This window comes from Biomphalaria glabrata, chromosome 7, assembly GCF_947242115.1.
Source record: "Biomphalaria glabrata chromosome 7, xgBioGlab47.1, whole genome shotgun sequence".
Classification (NCBI taxonomy): domain Eukaryota; kingdom Metazoa; phylum Mollusca; class Gastropoda; family Planorbidae; genus Biomphalaria; species Biomphalaria glabrata.
This window is the reverse complement of record NC_074717.1, coordinates 34,801,672-34,824,292: the sequence shown is the minus strand read 5'-3', so window position 1 is coordinate 34,824,292 and position 22,621 is coordinate 34,801,672. Positions and strand designations below refer to the sequence as shown.

The 22,621-nt window shown below is 32.0% G+C and overlaps 1 protein-coding gene across 3 annotated transcripts; it reads right to left on the bottom strand.

Moving 5' to 3' along the window:
* Positions 1 to 153: 153 nt before the first annotated feature.
* Positions 154 to 22,318, bottom strand: LOC106069029 (serine/threonine-protein phosphatase 4 regulatory subunit 1-like). 3 transcript variants are annotated; one of them, XM_056036375.1, is made up of 20 exons: positions 22,182 to 22,318; positions 21,808 to 21,852; positions 20,822 to 20,915; positions 20,345 to 20,451; positions 20,077 to 20,219; positions 19,847 to 19,993; positions 18,640 to 18,744; positions 16,830 to 16,895; positions 16,577 to 16,735; positions 16,364 to 16,479; positions 15,117 to 16,255; positions 14,342 to 14,427; positions 14,042 to 14,227; positions 12,913 to 13,074; positions 12,668 to 12,768; positions 12,456 to 12,576; positions 11,527 to 11,642; positions 10,780 to 10,940; positions 9,191 to 9,330; positions 154 to 2,228 (listed from the first exon to the last, which is right to left on the bottom strand). In XM_056036375.1, the coding sequence occupies exons 4-20, from the start codon at positions 20,445 to 20,447 to the stop codon at positions 2,217 to 2,219; spliced, it is 3,063 nt and encodes a 1,020-aa protein (XP_055892350.1). In that variant the 5' UTR covers positions 20,448 to 20,451; positions 20,822 to 20,915; positions 21,808 to 21,852; positions 22,182 to 22,318; the 3' UTR covers positions 154 to 2,216. The 3 variants fall into 3 exon arrangements, with proteins under 3 accessions (XP_055892350.1, XP_055892349.1, XP_055892351.1); XM_056036374.1 differs by lacking the exon at positions 22,182 to 22,318 and adding an exon at positions 21,938 to 22,168; XM_056036376.1 differs by lacking the exons at positions 21,808 to 21,852; positions 22,182 to 22,318 and adding an exon at positions 21,154 to 21,374.
* Between the last annotated feature and the right edge of the window lie 303 nt (positions 22,319 to 22,621).

Genomic DNA, 22,621 nt, shown 5'->3' with positions numbered 1-22,621 from the left:
AGACAATACAAATGAACTTTTAAATTCTGTTCCCCACATTTAGGAAGCTCTCATATCTAATTTTAAAGTGTAGAGTTCTTATTCTCTTGTCACACGTTTTGATAATGACTGGGGTATGTCATCTCTAAGTAATAATTCAGGCAAACAAAGATCTGTTACAGTGTACTTTTATTTCTCCTTCACTTGATTCATAAATAGAATGCAATATGCAGACACATTCTTTGCTAAATAACAAACAGAACTCAATGACTTGTTTTCCATGGGGGTGGCTAATAGAAATCAGTAGTCTACACTACACATAATAAATAGACTATTATGATGAAATAAGAAAAGATGAGATTAGTATTGCAGCGGTGATACGGCAAACGTATGTCTGCCAGATTCAACTTCTCCAAATGGAGATGTTGATTGTCATACAGAATGTACAAGAAAGACACAAATGAAAGACAACATATTTTATAGATCTGTTCTTTTCAATCTCTAGAAGACAAGACTTAAAATCTAGTCAACTGAACCAAGATAACTTTGCAATCAAATTAGCATATACACTAAATAGGTAAACCTACTACTTGGCTACATCTCTTCAACTAATTACACAAGCAAGCTTTTAAGTTAGATTTGCCATTCTAAAACTAAGATCTTTAATTCTAATCAAAAGAACATTCATCTATAACTTCCAAATTCTTCTTCATGACCCACATTTCCAATTTATAATTGGGATATGCAACAAACCTTGGATAATGAGGTACACATTTACTTTATGTACTGTATATACACCTGATGTTAAAACCCACAAATCACCTTAGGAATATAGACTTGTTTATAAGCATTTAGTAATACATAGATTTTCATTATATATATATATATACATATATATATATTTATAAACAGAAAGTAAAGATGACTTGAATATCAGAGAATTGATTCTACATGCTCTCCCAATGAGCTCTAGTATTAAATTGATTTGATTAAAACATCAAAGGATAAACCAAATTAGTCTAAAAATAAAAGTGTATTTATAGAAAAAATCAAAATGTATTTGATATAGTTGGGGATAAAACTTAAATATTTAATTACAAGAACAAAGACAGGTTTGTACATTTGGAGTATTACTAGTCAGACAACATAAAATAAGATTGTATACACACATTTTTGATACAAGTCAGAAAACACTGCATAGATAGTGCTCATTAGCTAAAATTTTGCCCAAACACTTGAAGTGGTTCCAAGTGAACATAACATTCAGCTTTACACTTCATTATTCATACACTAGCCACGTTTTTGTATTTGAACTATTGAATTAGAAACACACTTTTAATAAGTGTTGTAAACCTAACTTCTAGACATCAATTTTGCTTTCTTTTTTTAAAAAAAAGTAACCACAACAAAACCTAATAATATTTTCTTAGTGCCATGTTTTTTTTAAACTGTATTAATGCTTCATTATTTGGCTTTAAACGAAAAAAAAAAAAAAAAAAAAAAAAAAGGCTAACATATTAAAATTGTGATTCTTTGTAATATGAAAAAATACATTTTAATGCCTACATTTTAGAATAGAAATATATCAGAAAACAATATAATAAATTATAATGCTAAAAAATAACAATATTTTAAAGATTTCATGAAGGCTTAGAACAAACGTGATTATGAAGATGGGGTAGAATGTCAAATTTAAAAATGGGCATTCATTGTGCAAAAAATGTGTATACAAAACAAACTTATTTAATAGGCTTTATAAATGCTCAGGTTTTTCTATGGGAAATAAAAGAATTCTCAAATCCTATCTAAGGCACATTATGTCTACCAGTAGTTGTCATCACAGATATTCTTTCTGGCAGGAAAGATCATTTCATTTTCTTATTTAAAAAAAAAAAAAAATTGCAATCAACTGTTGGTCACATGTATGGTTCAACAAGTCAAAATAAACAAAAATTGCATGTCAAACAGAAACAGAATGCTGCAGTTTTAAAACAAATGTTGACTAAATGTTTTTAAAAAAATACATCAACTTGAACCTTACTTTTCAACAAGTCAATTAAGCCAAATACTGAAATCGAGTAGACAGTTTATTAACTCTGTATAAAAGTCTAGTAGTTTAAACATAAAATATACATATATATAAACAGCTGGAGTTAAAACAGTCTCAAATGTGGTTTAGCTGTAACAGTTGACAAAATCAGCCCATTTTAGGTGGTCACCAAAAAGTCTGAGCCCTATTAAACTGGTACCTGAAAGATAATTAAAAAAAAAATTATTGATTGATGGATGGAATATCAATTAGAAAGTTAAAGACCAACTGAAGAGTTTTTTTCTAAATTGATATAGCGATTGATTTGGATAGTACATAGCATTAAAGTTAGTTCCTAAAAATTTGAGATTTTAGAAAAGCGTATTTATATTGGAAAAAGTATTTTGAAAGTCAAAAACAATGAGATTTGAAAATCAGCTTCAATGGCCGAAAGCAGAAGTGACGCCGGCTTAGGGACGGGAAAAAATGTAAATAAAAATAGACACTGATAGTGATTCAGATGATATGCATATCTAGATCTAGATGTCAAACAATTTTAAATACTTATGATGGGATGGACCCTGAAGATAACTCTTCTACTTTTTCAAAATATATTATAGTATACAGCAGACAATTAAATTAATATAATTATAGATAGATTAATAGACGAATCTAAATCTAGTCTAGGACTAGTCACATTTATACTATAGGCTATACTAGACTCCATAATAATATACAAGGTCTCATGCCTAGATCTAAAAAAATTTAAAAAAACGTAGGTAGACCTATATTATTATAAAAATCTATACATCCAATATTAAGTTTATATCAGTCTAATGCCTATATAATAGTAGTATGTATGGTGTATATATATAATTATATATAATAGAGATCTAGTATCACCTATAGTCCTACTACCTAGCTAGTTGTATAGCCTATTTAGCTCCAGTCTATGGCCTAGATGTAAATTCTAAATCTAATCTATCTATCTCTAATTCTAGCTAGGCCTTCCAACACTAGTACCTAACTAGTTTATAATACTTGACTTGTAGCAATAGTTTATAAACTAGTAGATTTTAGTAGATCTAGAGTAATCTAGGCTAGAGTGTAGCTTAGTCAATAGAACAAGTAGGCCTATGGCTAGGTTAAGTCTAAGCCCAGTCGCCAACATATTTTTATGTTTGAATTTGTATATCCCTGTAATAGTTAGACCTAGCATTTAATAAAGATTATTCATAGATATTATATCTATTAGTCAAGATCCAGACCAGGGGTGTGCCCACAGATTACACATATAAAAAAAATTAAATTATTTAAAAATAGTCAATTTTAAATATCTATATAAATTATTGCAATTTCTGGGGAGAAAGAAACATTGTCTTTATATGACATTCTAAAAAAGCATAAGGTAAACGATTCTTTTTATTTGCAATATTTTGAAAAATTTAGTTAAAGATTCAAACTCAGACCACTATTTTATTCATTGCTTTGAAGAACAGTGTTGAAAGTCTTGGGCTAGCTTGGAACAAGATGGCAAGTGTAACAACTCATGGAGCCCGTGTTTTGACTGACAAAAGCAGGTTTTTAATAAATTAAAGACGATATCTTAAACATGAACTTTAAACGGAAAAGTTTGCTCAGAGCTGAATTAAATATCTATTATATTATTGACCAAACTATCTCAGTAATTTAACTTTCCATTGCAAGAGGTATTAACCACAGGCAGTTCCGATGAGTACTTGAAGATTAGGAAACAAAACATTCTGGTGTTCGTTACAACAGTAGTCTCCGCTAGCTTAGCATGGGCAAGGTAGTGAGAAGAAATGGAAGAAAAGGAAGAAATTGTTATGTTCCTTGAAGGACATTGACTGTGACCTTCTTACTAAAATTAAGAGATGAAGACAGACTTCATGTTTTCATCAGAAGTATTGCACATGAAATGTATGTGCATGTTAAATCTTTTCAAACAAAGCTTTCCCGTTACTCCAGGCAAGCAAGTGAAAACAGGTTTTGTCATTTTCCTTTGTTAAAAGGTGAAACTATTTCTAGTGAAAAGGTTGAAAAGTGCAAGATTTATTTAAATTCTTTGATTGTGGAATTTGAAAACTAATTTTCAGACGTCAAGAACTTTGAATCAGTTTTCAATACACTCAGCTCACCAATTAGTGAAGAAGCTGAATCAGCTCTAGAGGACATACCTCCAAGTAAATTATGAGCTGAAAGAGAAGTTCCATTCAATTATTCCGCGGGAGTTTTATGAGTGCCACTTTAAAAAACTTTCCTGCTAAACTTTCACATTATTTTTGTGCACAATGGCACATACATCTGTAAACAAACATTTTTTCTGTTTGAAAATAAACAAGTATAGGAACAGGTCGATGCCGACTGACTGTAATTTGACAGCAGTCACAAGGATAACTAGTAAGCTAGTTCCACAATTCTGGAACATTATGCACGAGTGTTAAAAGTAAAACTCAACATAAGTACAACTGTTCATTTGTGGTGAAATTGTGAGATGTAAACAGACGATAACAAAATTTTAAAAACCATTATTGTTAAACTATTTTCAGAAATCGCTAACTCCCTCAACTGGGAGTATAAAAAATTAAATGTAAATGTATAACAGTATAAATGTGAATTAAAAAACATTATACACAGTTAGCTAGCTTATTTTTTATTGTTGCAAGTACATATACAGTGCTTTTTTTTGTGACGGTACGCACTGGTACGGCGTAGTGGCAACTTTTTTCAATGTGGGGAAATTTGTATTACTGTTTTTGTATTTTGACATTTATTATTAATTTATTTGGAGTTAAACAGGCAATCCATCACTGAGTACCGGCACCTATTTTTTTTTCTTTACAAAAAAAAAAGCCCTGTATATATATATATATATATGGCCCCATACAAAAAATTTATAGAAATATATATGCCCTAATATATTTACATAAGAGTGTAACAAAATCCATATTTCATATATTATAGAATTGGTAGATCTAGGTCTAATTTTTGCTTCATAGATTAATTAGTTTTTAGAAATTTAGATCTAGGTAGATCTGAATCAGACTTATCAGACTAGTTTTAAGTCTAGAATCTATAGGTTAAGGTTAAAGCTATTTGCTAGTGTTGCATGGGCTTTTGATTAACTAGATTCAAGCTAAATACAGTGATTTTTTAGGAAATTTTGTAAATCAGTGTTTTTTAACTTGCCTGTCGCGGCGACTTAAAAAAAAAGATGTTGCTGATTTTTTTTAAATCATGTAAAATTAATTATATTTAATATTTTCTTTAAACAATGTATTACATAATTACACTGCATAGGCAGACCTGCCTACCAAAAAAAGTCCAAATGCGTAACACTTACGGTCAAAATGCGTATTTTGGCACCAGGATGCGTAACACTTACGTGATCCTCTATTTTGTCATATATATATATATATATATAATATTAGATGTCATGATTAGATCTACAATCTAAATCTAGATCAATAGAGATGAATCAGATGATATCTAGACTAGATCTGGATCTATGTCTATATAATGAATATAATCTACTCTAGATCTGGGCTCAAAAGTGTTACCAATGCTGTGGATCTGCTAGATCCAAACTTTCGTAGGCCTACCTTCATACTTGATCTATTCTATACTAAGACTAGGAATCTAGTCTAGATCTAGACTAGATGGTAGTAGATGTTATCGATCTAGATCTAGTCAATCTAAATTCTAAATCATACTAGATCTAGATCTATAACTAGTTTGTAGGGTAATGTAGAGAATCATAACGTAATGACTAGCTAGACTCGAGCTAGATCTATTCCTATATAACAAGTTATCTAGATTTTGTAGATCTAGAATCCAGATCTAGATCTAGACTAGATATCTACAATGTCACTCAATGTGTTTTGAATCGATAGCTCTTCGATTTTTTTTTCTATACAAATGAATACGAGAATCAGGAATGCACCAACATAATTAACTTCTACTCATGAACTTACAAAAAAAAAAAAAGTCACGTTGGTGTATCAGCTAACTGACGGTACCAACCTGGTACCAGCCCGCCACTCCCTCACTCACGCGTTCTTCATTTCTAGACATCTAATTGCTATTAAGTATCTGGGCACATTGTGTTCACCCTACCTTTTCTGTTTCGCCCCTCTCCCCACAGGTGGGCTTAGCGTGACCTCCGTGACCGCTTGTAAGCTAGTCTAGAGAGGAGAAAAAAAAAGCATACGAAATGCGTAACGCGACGGGTTAAATGCGTATTTGCGTACTGGCGGTCATTTTTGGGAGCTTTTGCGTAACGAATATGCATTTTGCGTAACGGTAGGCAGGTCTGACATCTACTTAGTTCTTAAGCAAGACAAGAACCAGATGAGGAGCAATGCTTAGAGGAAGAGAATGTTTAAAACTGCATATTGAGGCTTCCTAATGTGACTCTTTTTCATGCTGATACAAGTTTACAAGAAGTGGGCTTTTAAAGCATTAGTAACGATTAGTTATTACTTTAATAGAAAAAACTTTAATATATATTTCTCACTATAGATCTAGATCTATCTATAACACTATAATCTAGATCTACTTAAATCTAATAACCTGGATCTAGATCTCTAGATCCAATATATTACTATTATTGATCCAGTATATTACTATTATTGATCCAATATATTACTATTATTATCTTTTTTTTATCTAGATCTAGGTCTATATCTATTATATTCTATTAGACTTACATTATACTCAAGTCTTAGACTCAGTAGCTCACTATGTATAGAATAATACATCCTTATGTCTATAATACTAAATCTAGATCTTATGACCTAGGTGTCTAAATCTAATACCATTTGAACTCATGGAAGTCGGCAGACAGAGTTCAAATTTAAAAAATCTAGGAGCCATCATAACAACAGAGCCAAAGATTCATTATGATGCTCTCAACTGTGATAGATCTACTTTTCAAAAGCTGGCAAGCAGCCATTGAGCCCATTTGAAGTCTAGATGCTCTAGATCTATGTAGATCTAGATAATCTAGATCAAAAGTATTCAAATTAAAGATACTAGATATCTTATCTAGAATATATCTATCTAGACTGATTCAAACCACTCTAGACCTAGATTGGATCAAAGTCTATAGTCTTCTAAGACTATACAATAACACAAGATTTTTTTAAAATAGAACTTAAATTGTGTCTAAAGACCAGATGTGCGCATGCCCAAAACAAATCAAATCTTATTTCCTTCTTCCGAAAATGGAAAATTAAAAATTTGGATTTTTTTCATTTAAAAAAAAAAAATGAAAAAAAAAAATCTTGAATTTTTTTTTTAAATGTCAGGCAAATTTCAGATTTTTTGTTAGAAAATCGGATCAGAAGAAATTTTCGGAATTTTCGAAAATTGTCGAAAAATTCCCATCACTGTAAATATAACCATGTACTACAATAACTATATTGTTAATGGTTTTTCCCCCATATTGGACCTATAGGTTTATAATCACTATTAAGTCACTATTAAGTGTATAGATAGTCTATAATTTTAAACTTTGTTTTTCTAGATCTAGGCCCAGCACCTCCATTGAATCAGTCCTAATACTACTATTACTAGATCTAGACTTGACCTAATCAAAAGAAAAGATCTAGTTTTTGATCAAAAGCAGATCTAGAGCTAGAATAAGCCTGCCATAAATTGCGTAACTTGACTAAAACGAAACATGTGAACTGAGGCCCGTGGTACTGCGTGGGCTGAAACGCTGTTCGCTTGAGTAGATCTAGAATAAGCCGACATACAGTAACATGTAAAGCGATAAATGGCATAATTTGACCTAATTTCCCCAACTCTAACATCCACATTTTATAAATTGGTGTGTTTTAGTCGCCTTTGTTTTCAGAAACTGGCATTTCTATAAAAAGGAATAGGGAAACACGCTAAGCCATAAACTGAATAATTTGACCTAGTTTCCCTAAGTCTATGTATAATATTTCGTATGTATGTTTTTTTAAGCATTATGAAATTTTAAAAAAGTATTACACCTGTTTCGGCGTTTGACCCCAAAACCTCTTCAGTTGGTCTTTCAACATATATTATAATATATTTGCCTATCAAAGTATTGTCTACCTTTATTTATGAATTATTCCTTGTAAAATACATCTCCTTGCTACTGTAGCATATAAAAAGATCTAGATCATACTGATCATAGTAGATGCCAGATCTAGATCTAGTAAACTAGAAAAAGTATAACTTATAAGTACTATAGTTACTACTATACTAGACTATAGTAATATTTAATACTAGATTAGTAGATTGTCTAGATCTAGTACACCAGTATCATGAGATGAGTAGATGGCGGCAGATCTAGTATCTTAGTCTTGAGTATCTACTAGACTAATATCAAGTCTTTCTAGATTTAGATCTAGATAAAATAGATCTAGCATTTTCATTCTAATTCTAGATATGTTATTAAAAAATTTATTTTTTTTGTTTTTTAAAGAGATCGAGATAGACTTAGAATACTTAGATCTATATATGCCAGTGACTATTAAAGTAAACAAAGTATTAGAACTTCCATTTTAGGTTTGAATTTGCCATATTATTACATTTTTATTAAATGAAAGCAGACAATGCTGTTCTTTTTTCTTAATCGCCAGTAGGATCGGTGTTTTTCATATTGAATGACACCCAAAAAGACAATTTTGTTTATTTTTCAGGAGATTCTTATGACTTTTCAGGAGATTTTTAATAATTTCAGGAGGTTTCCTGGACTTTTTCATATATTTTGCAATTTCAGGAGATTTCCAGGAGCTCCTGAAAAATCAGGAGGCCGCGGGAACCCTGTAGTAAAGCCATGGCATGAAATGAACATGGTGCAAGGAATGTGTACCTGGTATTAAGTTTCTATAGTTTCCTAAGAATGTCTATATATATATGGCTCCTTTTGTCTTGGAAGACAATGGATGTGCCCAGATAATAAGTCACTGGCTTTGCTTTCGTTTTGAGACAGGGCAGAATCTGGAGTGACTATTCAAGCCAATTCTGGAGCAGCAAAGTTTGCCAGTATAAGTATACTTAATGGCATGAAATGAACATGGTGCAAGGAATGTGTATACTTAAAAGTGCCTTTAATGTTGACTTTTATCAAGCAAGATCTAAAAATAGTCCTAACACTGGGGAAAACCAATGCACATTACTAACCATATCAAGAGAAAGCGGTAGTTCAGTTCCTGGATGTTGACTTGCAAAATACCTGACATCCTTATCTACATCAGATTGTAATCGTTGCTGGGTCTGCACTAAATCTTCATGGTAGGGATTTTGGTGTGATGTGAAGTAGTCTACAGAAACAAGAAAACACTTGACTTTTAATAGTCCAAATAAAAAATAGCAGTCAGCACCACCCACACATCTATATAATATCAGTTTGAAAAATGAAGTGAATTTTTGAAACTTCCTTGCAAATGACAAGTAGTACTAACAGACCTGCCTACCTAAAAAAGTCAAAATGTGTAACACTGATGGTCAAAATGTGTATTTTGGCACCAGAATGTGTAACACTTGCGCGATCGACTATTGTCAAATGTAATACTGAGTGTGTATGTGTGTATATATATACACACACACAGTATATATAGGCCTATGGATATATAGATAGATAGACATAATTTAATTCAAATATGTGATGTTAAATTGTAACTAGTAAATTAGAAACTAAAATTTCTAAATATAGATCTAGAATCTAGATCTAATAGTTGCAGAGCTTTAGTCCCTCTAGAGACTAGATCTACCTAACTACTACTACATTAATTTATATTAATTTCTAATAGTATACAATCTGTAAATAGTATTAATAATAATAGATCTAGATCTAGTTTACTAACAGAGATTGGGACTCAATTCTAGAGATCAGAATCAGAGATACTTAATAGTCAGATACCAGACCAGACAAGACAAGTAGATTCTAGACCTAGTCATTGCACTTCTTTCTACATTGATTATATCTAGTCTACATAGATCTTGCTTGAACCTAAATCTAAACAAAGATCAATACGCTAGATCTAGACAGACGTGAAGCTAAAATACGATGTTTTGATTCAATAGCACTTTGATATTTTTTTTTATTAAAATGAATACAGCAATCAGGAATTATTTTTTTGCATTCGACTTTTTTTAAGCTCCAAAATAATTAGATTCTAATAAAAATAAAAAGTCACGATGTAGTAGCTAACTGAATGGTACTACAAGACACTCCCATCACTCTCATGTTCTTCATTTGTAGACTAGATCTATTAAGAACCAATCAACGTATAGATCTGGACGCAATGTGTTCACCCCCACCTTTTCTGTTTTTCCCCCCCCCATAGGACGGCTCAGCGTGACCTCTGTGACAGCACGTAAGCTAGTTTAGAGAGGAAAAAAAAAAGATACGAAATGTGTAACGCGGCAGGTTAAATTCGTATTTGCGTAACGAATACGCATTTTGCGTAACAGTAGGCAGGTCTGTACTAAGGTTAAGAGGACTTGGTAAAAGAAATCACAACAGGTAGTTCAGCAAATATGATACAGTTGTGTCTGATAATGATTTGGAAAGATAAGACACTCAAATAAAACAGATTAGTCACTCAAACAAAACAGATTTTTAATTGTAGACAAAATTAATAAAATGCTTTTATTTCTTTGAAGTTTTAAAAAATTTTCCTATTACTCTAAGAAAATAGAAACTCTTAAAATGCTTAAAAAAAAAAAAAAAAAAAAAAAAAAAAGGTTTTACACATAAATATATTTACCTAGAGGCATAATCCTTTGAGACATTACTTTAGCTAAAGAAAGTCTGACATTGGGTACAGCATCAGTACTTAAACCAAGCAAGCTGGGCAAAAAATTTTTGGAAAATATATCTGCTGGAAGGCTATTGTCTGCTAATATTGTGTAGCACAGTTGAGCAAATCTGAAGGATGAACAAGAATACATTAAAAAAATATTTGGTAAAAGACAACACCTTTATACATTTTTATACATTTTATAGTGCTATGATTTTGCTCTTATCTAATAAATGTTAACATTCTAAACACACAAGAAAAAATAATTTTCACCCCACCCAATGTGTGACCAAAAACAAAACAAAAAGGGCAAGTGTACTGATTTTTGTTTTTGTTTACAAGACATGTAAAACTAGCATGAAACAAGGGTTGCAATGCTTAAAACAATTATCCTTTAAGTGATTTTATTTTTTTATTTTCATGCCACATTATGTCATTGACCTGCCACTTGTGTTATCTTTACTGCCTTCATGTTTTCAAGATGATTACATTTTCATCAAAATTTGTTGTGTTTAAATTGTTTTCATATTTAGTTGATCAGGACAGTTGTCCTAATCTATTTTACTATATAAAAATGTAACTTCCTATCTTAGTTATCTATGTTATTCTAAATTGTATAATGATCTGTAATCTTTCATCCAATCATTACCCAAAAACCAAAAGGAAGAAGCCATTAGGATTAGCACATTTGGATAGAAATAATTTGGAACTCACGTTTGGCGGCACAGCCACCTCTTGTCATATGCAAACTTTTCAATGATGTCATTGCATATAGATGCTAAAAGTTTCTTTTCTTCATTTTGATATGTCTTTTTCAAAATGGCACAAATCTTAAAAAAAAAAACACACAAAACATATAGTACCATTCAGTATTGTGAATCAGTTCACAGCATTTATAAAAAGAACATTTATGTACGGTTTATAAAATTAAAACCATGTAAAAAATAATTTGTTATTGAATTAACATAGTAGTAGAGTATATACAATGCCTTCATACTGTATATATTTAGTTTTGACTAATATGAATCTTGAGATAAGATGGTGTATTTTAAGAAAGATTGTGTTGCAGATTGGATTCACTGGCATTAATATGACTTGTGAAGCTTGTGTTGTATGGATTGTGCTTGAGGTTAATGTTTAATGTCTTTGTCTTTTACACTGATTACACACCCATAATACATAAAACTACTTGGTCTGAGAATCCAGTCATGTCTCCATTTTTCTTTATATTTTACTTAAAGTTAAATCTTGACTGAATACCAAGCAAGATTTGAGTTGAGTGTTGGAAACCCCAGATGGTGTTCAAAATAGACCAAATTTAATTTAAAGATGATTGTATTTTGAAAAATAAGTCAAAGATTTCACTGTATAGCCAATAAGGTAGTTTTTTTTTCCAAAGATGCACATAAAATGTCCAATTTCTATGAAAATCTTTAGAGTCATTTTTGAAAGCTGTGCCCACCCATCCATGCAAGTTTGCAAGCTAATAAGAGGAACTGTTTAAAAAACAAAAAAAGGGGCAACTTCCTTTATTATTTTCTGCATTAGCAGGGGAAAATGTATTTCTATTGTTGAGATAAATTTGTACATATATTTTATTAATACACCGTAAAATATGGGGGATACATAAATGAAAAACTTACTAGTTTAAGTGCTACAAGCCTAACTTGAGCAACTTTGTCAGTTAACATCTCCATTGCAAGGGGTACAATATGAGCAACAACATCTATACAATGGAATAGATCACACACCAGGATAAGTTGCCTGGAAATAAAAAGGAGACTTCTCAAAAACTGACTGGATAGACTTGAACAAAGCTACCAATGGATGGATACCAAATATAAATTGAACTTACTCAGCTAGTTCTTCTCTAAATCGCCAATTTCTTTGATTATCAGTTTTCATGAACTCTGAAGTTCTGGATAAATACTGCAACCGCACTTCAGGTCGAAATAACTTTAGACAACAAAATATGGAGAACTATTGAGCATTAGAGAATAATAACCCCACCCCCAAACAAAAGCTTGTATAATATGTTAAGATTTTCTTAATTGTGATATAAACCAAAATTTTGTATTGTTTTATTTTAAGCTAACTCACTTTAAAAATATCAGCTAGATGTTTAAGAACTCCAATTCTCACTTCATCTAGATCTTTTAAAAAACCATCAAAAACAGGTACTAAGTCTGTGTGTGTTATATCTTCCCCAACAATCATAGCTAGCTCATGCATGGAGAATGCTAAAGTGCGTCGAACTTTCCACTGAAAAAAAAAATTACAGAAAAAGTTTAAATTTTCTAATGGAAATAAAAATGTTACAAGGAATGACCAGATGTTCTGTCAGTTAACTATTTTAAATAAATCTTTCCTTAAAAACTGATGTTAATATATAATTGACAAATTGATCCTCTAGTCACCTTTCCTCATCCACCCCAAATTATATTCTACTTATGATAAAAATACAACTCATATTAATAGCCTCATGACCAAGATTTTAGTCTTAAAAGATTCCTTGAAGAAAAAAAAAGCTATCTCCTACTGAAAACTAAATTAAAATTTATTTTTTTTTTAAATGGCATGTCTGATGGCTTACATAATTTAAAAAAATATAAATAAATAAAATGAATGGATGTCTAGTTAACAAAAAATTGATCTTATTGACTTTTTTTTTTTGTTGTTTTATTGATACATCCTTCTTATCTTAATTAAGCTTGCATTCTTTGATGTCATAAAGTATAATAAAGTACTAAATTTAAAAAAAATAGACAAATTATAATGAACTTTAATGTTCATCAGAATCAGATTTTCAAAACAAAGTGAAATTTAGTAACGTACTAATATGATTTATAGCTAACAAATTCTGAAAAAAAATTACGCTCATACTTGTCAAATAATCTATAAGTAATCCCAAAAGCTTTATAAAAAAATGCTAAATTAAGGCTACATTACAATAATTTTTATTCTACAATTATAATTATTGAGCATACATTAATTTAATGATTAATCAATTCAGAAAAAAACAAACTTTTACAAATTTACATTTTAAAACCTAAGATCCCATTTTCTTCAATATAATAACAACTTAAAGTAGAAATGCCCAAATCAAAATTCCTGAGTCATCTTTTTTTTTTTTTGTATGGGTTTTTACTTTGAAATTCAATGGTTTCAATTCAGTCTCACAACATAAATAAAATACTGACAAATTTCTTTAAAAACAATCTTTCCTGACCTGCATATCTTGAGCAAGTCTTTCATACAAATTTTTTATACAGTGCCAGTTTTGTTTGCCAAGAGTGTATGCCACAGCAGGAATATTGTAAGCACAATGTTTGGTTATTTCCCCATCAACAGTTTGAGCACGAGATGGATCAACCATCCCCAAGTAGTTCTCAAGCAACAATTGTGGCACAATGCTCTAAAAGGTGAAAATAAAAAAAAAATATTGAAGATTTACAACTTTTTAAAAACATGATTTAATGTTCAGAATTAAACAACTGCTAACAAAAAATATAATTAAAAAAATAATTACCTGCTGCTGAGCAAGAGAGGCATCATCCAAACCAAAATCTACTGATGTTAAGTCATCCAAGAAATTTAAGCTTCCAGTACTCAAATCTTGAAGACAAAAAAAAATTAATACTTTCTTGAATGAATTACAAGTGAAGAAAAAAAAAAAAAAAAAAAAAAAGCATGCTAGCCTTGCATCTAATATATAAGGATGAAAGAACAGGTAATAAAAATATAATGACTTAAGTTCAGTGTAGCATTTCAACTAATTAAACTCACATCAACCCTAATTAGACTGTTGGATACTTTAAATTATCATTTGACATTAATGTGCTTGTAATTTATATATAAAATTTATATCATTTTCCAGGATCCTTTAAAAAGTGTCAAGTCTTCCATTCATGTAATTGAAGTGAAGATTTGAAAAAAAAAGTAAACAATTCAGTATTTTGCTACCCATTACTTCTATGCCATTACTTTTTATTAAGCAAAAAATGTCATACAAGGAGCTTGACCAAAAGACAATTTACAGTACATTTTATTCTGGGTGATGCAACACTCAGCTTTTCAAAATAGGGTTAAGGAACATTATATTGACTTTATAGAGCAAAGATCAAGGGCAGATTTCTGAGATACTCCAAAAATATTGACTCCTTTGGCATACACATTTTTTATGTACATCTTCAAATTGTTTTTTTTTTTTAAATTGAGTTTAAAGATGCAGAGTATAAACAAAGCTTACTTGATAATTACATTTTTTTTTAGATAAGTTTAAAATTTCATTTCTATAATTTTACCTTGAACAACACCATCCACTATAGCTAAATGCTGTTCTCCTAAATGTTGACCAAGTACATGAGTGCTACCAAAATGTGCAACTGTTTCATCAGCAATGTCACTGACAGTGCTCACACTGGCTGTATGGATGCGAACCCCAGATTTCTCCACATCAGATGTCACAAAAGAAGAACTTGTACAGGACTGGATCAAACTGTTGTGCAATGACAAGCCAGACAAAGAGTCCACCACAGAATCTACTCTGGGCTTCAATGAGCCAGATATACTAACATTCATCTCTGAAGCATAGACTTTTTTGGAATCTTCATCTTTCACTTTGGCCACAACATGAATATTTGTGGGCTGGCCATTAATGATATCGAAATCTATGTTGACTTCTGGAAGAGGTGATCGCCAATATTGAAAGGTATTGTAATTATTATCTAAATGCACATGCACTCTATCAGAAGGAACATCACCAGATCCTAAAGTTCTAATAGAAGCACTGTTCTCCTGAGAATTATCCATAAAAACACTATCAGAATCATTGGAATAAGGCACAAAATTACTTCCATCTTTCTTTGAAGAATCACCAGCAGCATCCTGTTGATTATCACATTTGGTGGGATCTGAAAGTCCAGCTATCAGATCATTAGTTTTATTTAAGCTATAAATAGTTTCACTGTGATCAGAAAATTCTACCCGACTAGACTCTGAAGGGAATGTGGAAATATTTTCTATATTTTGGCTAACACTTGTGTTGCTGTTACTTATATCACAATGAACTGAATGAGCTTTGTCAATATCTATGGCATGATTTATTTCTAAACTAGAATCATCTCTCTTAGAATTTAAATATTCAGTTGATTCTGCTCTCACTTCCTCAATTGATTTGCCATCTAAATTGAATACAAGTTTTCCTTTTCCCATTACAATTTCATCAAAATCATTATCTGCTTTATCATCATTGTCAACAAGCATAGCTTCATCCTGCATTCGACTATTATTACTAACATCACTGTCTTGTAATAACTCAGGGTCAGAATCCCCTGTTACTGAAGAATCTAAAGGTGTTAGCTGTAAAATTCCTGACAAGTCTGTATCTCTATTTACATTATCAACAGGTCCAGTAACATGGCCTACTAAGTCACCATCAAGGCTGAAATTTAAAAAATTAAAAATTAATATTTTCAAATCTAACAAGATGCATGAAGTTAATTTCACTAACAATATGTTTGTAAAGGATAAGTGGTGCAACAATAAGTACCTGTTCACATTTTTAAAACTCAAGCTGCCATCTTCATTAACAAATAATCCTGTACTATCTGCATCTGCAAAAGTTGAAATAAATGGTCCCAATTGTTGAAAGGCAGACATCCGGACCTTTTGATAAAAAAGTTAAATGAACATTTTTTTGTACATATTTCAATTGACTATTTCTACTGGAAAAATTATTGGGTTACTATGTTATACAACTTACCCATCTAGATTGATCACATAATAAATTTACAAAAAGATTAGCCAGCTCATTTTTTCGTGTCTCTAATGAACAGGCACAGGAAACAGTCATAAAACATTCAGCACAGGCTTTTCTAACTCCCCAAACTCCATCTTCACACAAGTAAAAAAATTTGGGAAGCTGCAAACAAATACATCAGTGTTATATTTTCATTGTAGCTTTATTAATTTTATATATTTTATTAAATAAGATCTGTATTTCAAGGATTTCTTACCAACACGTCTTCACAATTCTTAACTCCCACAACTATTGCCACTTCACCAAAGTTAGCAGCACACACCTAGCCAACAAGTTAAATGAAAAACACTTTAACAAGAATGTAAAAACTAAGTAGTAATTTAAATACAAGGTTATATCCAAATCATTTTATAGGTAGTGTTTTTACTAACAGGATAAGGGGCAAAGTGCTAAACCAATAAGCTTTGGGCAGGAGGGGCTTGTTACCTAGGAGAAGGAAAACTGAATTCAACCTATTCAAACCCTCTGCTGCTTTGCAGATTACCCAAACATGTGAAAGTCTTCAGGAGTCAACCCTGTGGAAAAAAAATATAGGAACTGGCAACCCCTAAGCAACTTGCAACACCCTAGCAGAGCCTGCGACGCTGCTAACAACATTGTGCCGTTCCTTTGTAGAGGAAGGAACTGCTATGTGGGTGACATTGTTCTGTGTCCATAGCTAATGCCCAGGCATTCATCTCATTTCTCTTTACCAAGAGGCCTGTAGAAGACACTGGCCCCAAAACACCCCAACAGAAAGAAAACTATATGGTGAGCCCCCTTATATGGAAACCACTGCGCAGTTCATCTCATATATTGGTCTAGTCATCTGAACATTCCAACATGAAAATGAGAACGAGAAAGAAGAATCTTATTTCTATGAAATTATTCAAAGGAGGCAGAAGTTTATTACTCAAATCCTCTCTCCCAAAAGTTTAGTACAAGTTTCCCATTCAGACCTTGTGACCTATAGGGCAGATAAATGTAAAGGTCATCTGTTCCTGTGGCCTATGGTTAATGAGGGTGTCATGTGGACAGCACTAACGACCAACTGCATTTACTTTTCCCCAACTAATATCAGGTACCCACAATTAAAGATTGGTGGACTCAGAGGCGCCCAAGATCCCAAAATTAAAAATCCCAGTCTTCAAACCCGGGACCCCCAGTTTAAAAGCCAAGCATTTTACTATTCACACCCCCCCCCTTTTTTTCCAAAAGTAAATCTAGCATAAATCATTACAAGGATGGATCTTAGTAATTCCTCTAGGGGTAGAGAAGCTAGACTAAGCCATTTGCATTGACCCGTGGCGATGTTTTTTTTTTTAAAGAATACTTCCTGTGAAGCCTATCTAATGCCTACAAATATACTTTTAGTAGTCATACTCGTTATCCATTATTAATATGAAGGAATAAGTATACAAAGATATTAACTTACTAGTTAGTGTAAATATAAAACTAATATCAATAGCAGTCAATGCTGCTGAATTCTATCAGTGTTTTATTGTTACAAAAAATTTAATGCCTTACTTTACACTATTATCTATTCACTATTCTAAAAGATAATTAAAATTTCATTAAGCACCAATGTGCAAAACTCAATTTATTAATATCAAACATTGTGGATGAAAAGTGTTTTTTTTTTAACATTTGACAATATGACCATTTGTCAACTCACTTTTCTATTTTAGTCTCTTAATATTAAATCAACGTTGTTTTTGATGATTGCATTATTTCACCTTGAAATCATCCTATGTATTATAATACTAACCATAAATGCCATTCTAGTTGAAACACTAGCATAGACTTAAAAAAGACAAAAGTCCAATTAATTTGTGATAAACAAGTAACTAGTTTGAGGTACTGAATCAATAAACTTGGTGGAATTAAGATCTAGCCCTTGCATATTTTCTTTTTTAAAAAAATAAAAAAGTGTATTATATGAAGCTAAAATTATTGCCTTTTAAAATTAATGAAGCTAAAATTATTGCCTCTTAAAATGAAGTTCAAAATCTTGTAACGGCCATTACCTTCCTGACATGAAAAAGTGGATCAGTGCACATTTCACTAAACCGTGGAAGAAAATGTCTTTCAGTTATATCTTTTCCTAAAAGAGGAGCCATTTTGCTCATTAACTGAAATAAAAAGTAAAAATAACTAAAAATGCTAATTTTCATACCATTTCTAAAATTATTTTCAAAACAGCACAGCAACGAATTTTTAAAAAGTTTCCAAATATAAATTTCTTAGAGTCAAAATGATAAATATAAATTGATCTTATCTGTCTGCAGCTTATAGGTATCCCTGTCATCAAAGCTGGCTGTGATATGTGTTTGGTGTTACCACATCACAACCGCCTTGACGTCAGGGTAGCCTGGTCTTGACCTTGTCAATTCAGGCTCTGCTCTACGTCTTGTCATACCATGACAGAAAAATCAATACTTGTCATCAGTAAATAGTAAAAATGCAATCGGATGTTTACACCCAAGAAATTGCTAGCCTCCAAGCTCATCAAAGCTGACTGTGATATGACCAATTTCACACATCACAATCACTGTGATGTTATAGAGACTAGAACATTTCCTTCCTACCTGTGCTCAACACCTGTCAAAACTTCTACAGAGGTTAGAAATCAATCTTGAAGCTCATCAAAGCTGGCTGTGATATGAACATTCTCTACAAATCACAGTCACTCTGACGTGCCACAAAGGTGATACTACTAACATCAAGAAGAGAAAAATGACGCAGTACTGATCCAAGCAGGCTGTGATATGTAATAAGAAAAGCACATCCCAACCACCTGGTCAGTGCAGCATGCATTGTATATATATTGAAGAACTTGAATTTTCTCATCTTGTTCTTGAATTTTTTTTAATGAACACTTTAAACAACAAAAAATTTTAAGCTTATAAAAATTAAAAAGTTTTATCCAGTCAGAACAACGCTCATCAAAGCTGGCTGTGATAGGGCCTTAATGAATTACTATAACATCCAGCATTGATGATGTTGGTTTGACAACTGTTTTATGGCCTTGTGTCCTGCAGGTATTTCTGGCGAATGTTCTACTTAATGCAAAAGACAGAGTAGTAAGGTGAGTGAATTTAACATCTCACTACCCATGTCTTTCACAACAAATGAGAACTAGATCTAGAACAAATGAATTTATTTCACAATGTTATACTCCACAAAACTAAAAATTTGCATGAACTATTAAAAAATTGTTTAGCTAATACTTACAGCAGCTGCCTCTGACCTATAATCATCTAAACTTTCAGGTGATGCCAAGTCAAGAATAACGTGCACAACCTGTTTCTCTATATCATATTTTTCTACTAGTCCTTGCTCCAATAAAACCAGTAATGCTGCTTGACTTGTTTTACGGACCTAAATAAAATTAAAATAAGGGGTACTTAATCAAGGAAAACATTATACTAAATAAAAATTATTTAGCTTTAGCACTGCTTTACCTGGCTATTGGAATCATTGAGATATCTTACAACCATTGGTAAAATATATCGAGGAACAGCATTGTCAAAAGCATGGCGATTTTCTTGACAATAAACTGCTATGTGTGGAACTTGTTCCATTAATTCTGATCGTACAGAAGGTTCTAATGAGAAAAAAAAAAAGTTTTTTAACACTGATTTGAAAGTAATGCATATAAATGACCATATCAGGTTAAAGAAGTCTATGCATATAAATGACCATATCAGGTTAAAGAAGTCTATCACTCACCAGGATCTTCTGATAAGCGAGACATAGCATCCAATACAGCCACACAATTGTCTTCAGATTCATAAACAGCTCTGAGTGTGTCAAGAAGACCTCTAGCCAACATTTGTCTGCAGAGAAATGACCATGTGGTATTAACATTAGCAATGTAAGAAAATCATTCAATGGACCACTATTTTCACTAATTTAACACACAAAATTTCATAACCAGGCCCTATTATTTATAAAACAATTTTAACTTTCATAAATCATAACTAGAATAGTCTTAAATCTAACCCTTTATCTCTGCATTAAATTTCAAGGAGTATTGAATTATAAGCAAATAAAATGTTATTCAAACTATTTTACATTGGTTCACAATAGCTTATTAACCATTGTTATTTACTGACAATAACACTAGATTTGGACACTTCACACTTCCAAGTTCAGAACGAATTTGTAGAACTAGACTTAGTAGTAGACTAGATCTAAGTTACTTGCCGATTAAATATGTTATCACTGTCCAGATATTTTTCCAGCCTTTGGAGAGGAGTGATATCCTCCACATCTCCCAAGCTACTTTCAAATCCATAGTCTGTTTAAAGAAAAAAAAAGTTAACATTGAAAGAAGGCATTTTGAAAAAAAAAAATTAAACTAGATCTAGACTTGATCTAAACTGTCTAGATTACGAATAGCCTAAGTCAAGATTACTCTAGTCTAACTCTAGATGGTCCTGAGTGGATATTTCTATAACAAACAATCTTAATATCTAGAACTAAACACACACAAATGATCTAGACTTCAATTTTGTTTCATCTTATCTCTTTCTTACCCACATTATCATTGATGATTGGCAAAAGCCAAAAAAAAAAAATCGATTTTTCTACTCCTTCCGAAAAATGAAGGGGGAAAAAAAAGCACACAAAATATCAGGCAATTATTTAGATCTAGCTAGATCTTTCTAGTCCATAGGCCTAATTAATATCTAACAAGTTAAAATTAGGCAATATAAAAAAAAAGTTGCCTAAAATTGGTAAAACTAGACTTGGTCTAACGTAGACAACTAACTTGTGAACACTGAACATAAAAAAAAAAAAATTATCAGTGGCGGGAAAAAGAAAAGCGGGCCAAGTTGAAAAGGTTGTGGAGGATTGGTCACATGACCTCGCCCCATCAAGAAATGGAGACCCCGTTCCATTTTCACACATTACCTAAGGCCAGCGTGTAAATTTACCATTATGCTCTAAAAAATGAACGAAACAATGTAATTATATGACCCTATTAAAATATTGGTTATACGTTATACATATGTAACCTATAAACACTATACCATAACTAGAGCATTAAAAAAAAACATGGACGGCGCGAAAGGACATACTGACGATACATAACGGTTCACAGAGACAAGAGAGCACATTTTCATTCGTCTGAAGGCGACATGACTAATTACGGAAGAAACGTTATTATAATTAAGAAAGAACCTTACCATCATCTGTGTTTTCGTCTGGATCATCGTGATAAAATTCCAAATCTGAAATATAAAGAAATATTAGCGTTATTGGCGCAAAAAGTTCGAATTTTTATGAAACAAAGTAAATGATGTGAGGTGGACTCACCCGCCATGTTGGAAAGACCACGAGGTGTTGTTAGAGCCTTTTGATTGGTCGATTTGATGACAATATTGGATGACGATTGGTTCTCTAGGTTTGCGTTACGGAAAGTGCCGAGAAGGGCCGATGACTCATGTAAACTACACTACTTGCGTAAAATTCATTGTACGTATATTTGGTGAATGAATCGGGGATATGTTACGAAAACTAGGACCACGTGTATCCGGACGAACAACAAACATGTTCCTACCTCTTATAGATAGTATATCCCTTTAGAATTTGTAAACACATAATGTCTCATCGAACATTTCAAACCATTCCTTTGTCCTACGAGGGTCCGAGCGACACACAAAGAAAGAAACGATGAGTCGATCAGCTGGGTCCCCGTGCTCTCTTAGTTGTGTGCCCCCGTTTTCTCGTGGACAAAGAGAGTTTTGATGAAAGAAATTTAGACCAGCTCTGCCGTAGTCTAACTCGTTCTGAGAACATTAGGTCTAGAATGAAAATTTTAACTTATTAATCATGGCGTCTATTATCCACATAATATCCCAGTTAAATTATAACGAAATCACAGCATTAAATATTTGCAGGCATGCCTCCCAGACGAACTGTAAGCATACCTTCTTACACACGAGAATTTTAGTTCCTCTTTAAATGTTACGGTTAACAAAAAAAGCATAATCGAATCGA

Bases quoted from the DNA above. Each gene is read 5' to 3' on its own strand.
- LOC106069029 (XM_056036374.1), bottom strand. The intron at 16,256-16,363 runs GTACTTATTGTT...TTTAAATTTCAG, and splicing joins AGTTTTAAAAATGTGAACAG to CCTTGATGGTGACTTAGTAG. The intron at 10,941-11,526 runs GTGAGTTCCAAA...TTCATCCTTCAG, and splicing joins AGGTGGCTGTGCCGCCAAAC to ATTTGCTCAACTGTGCTACA.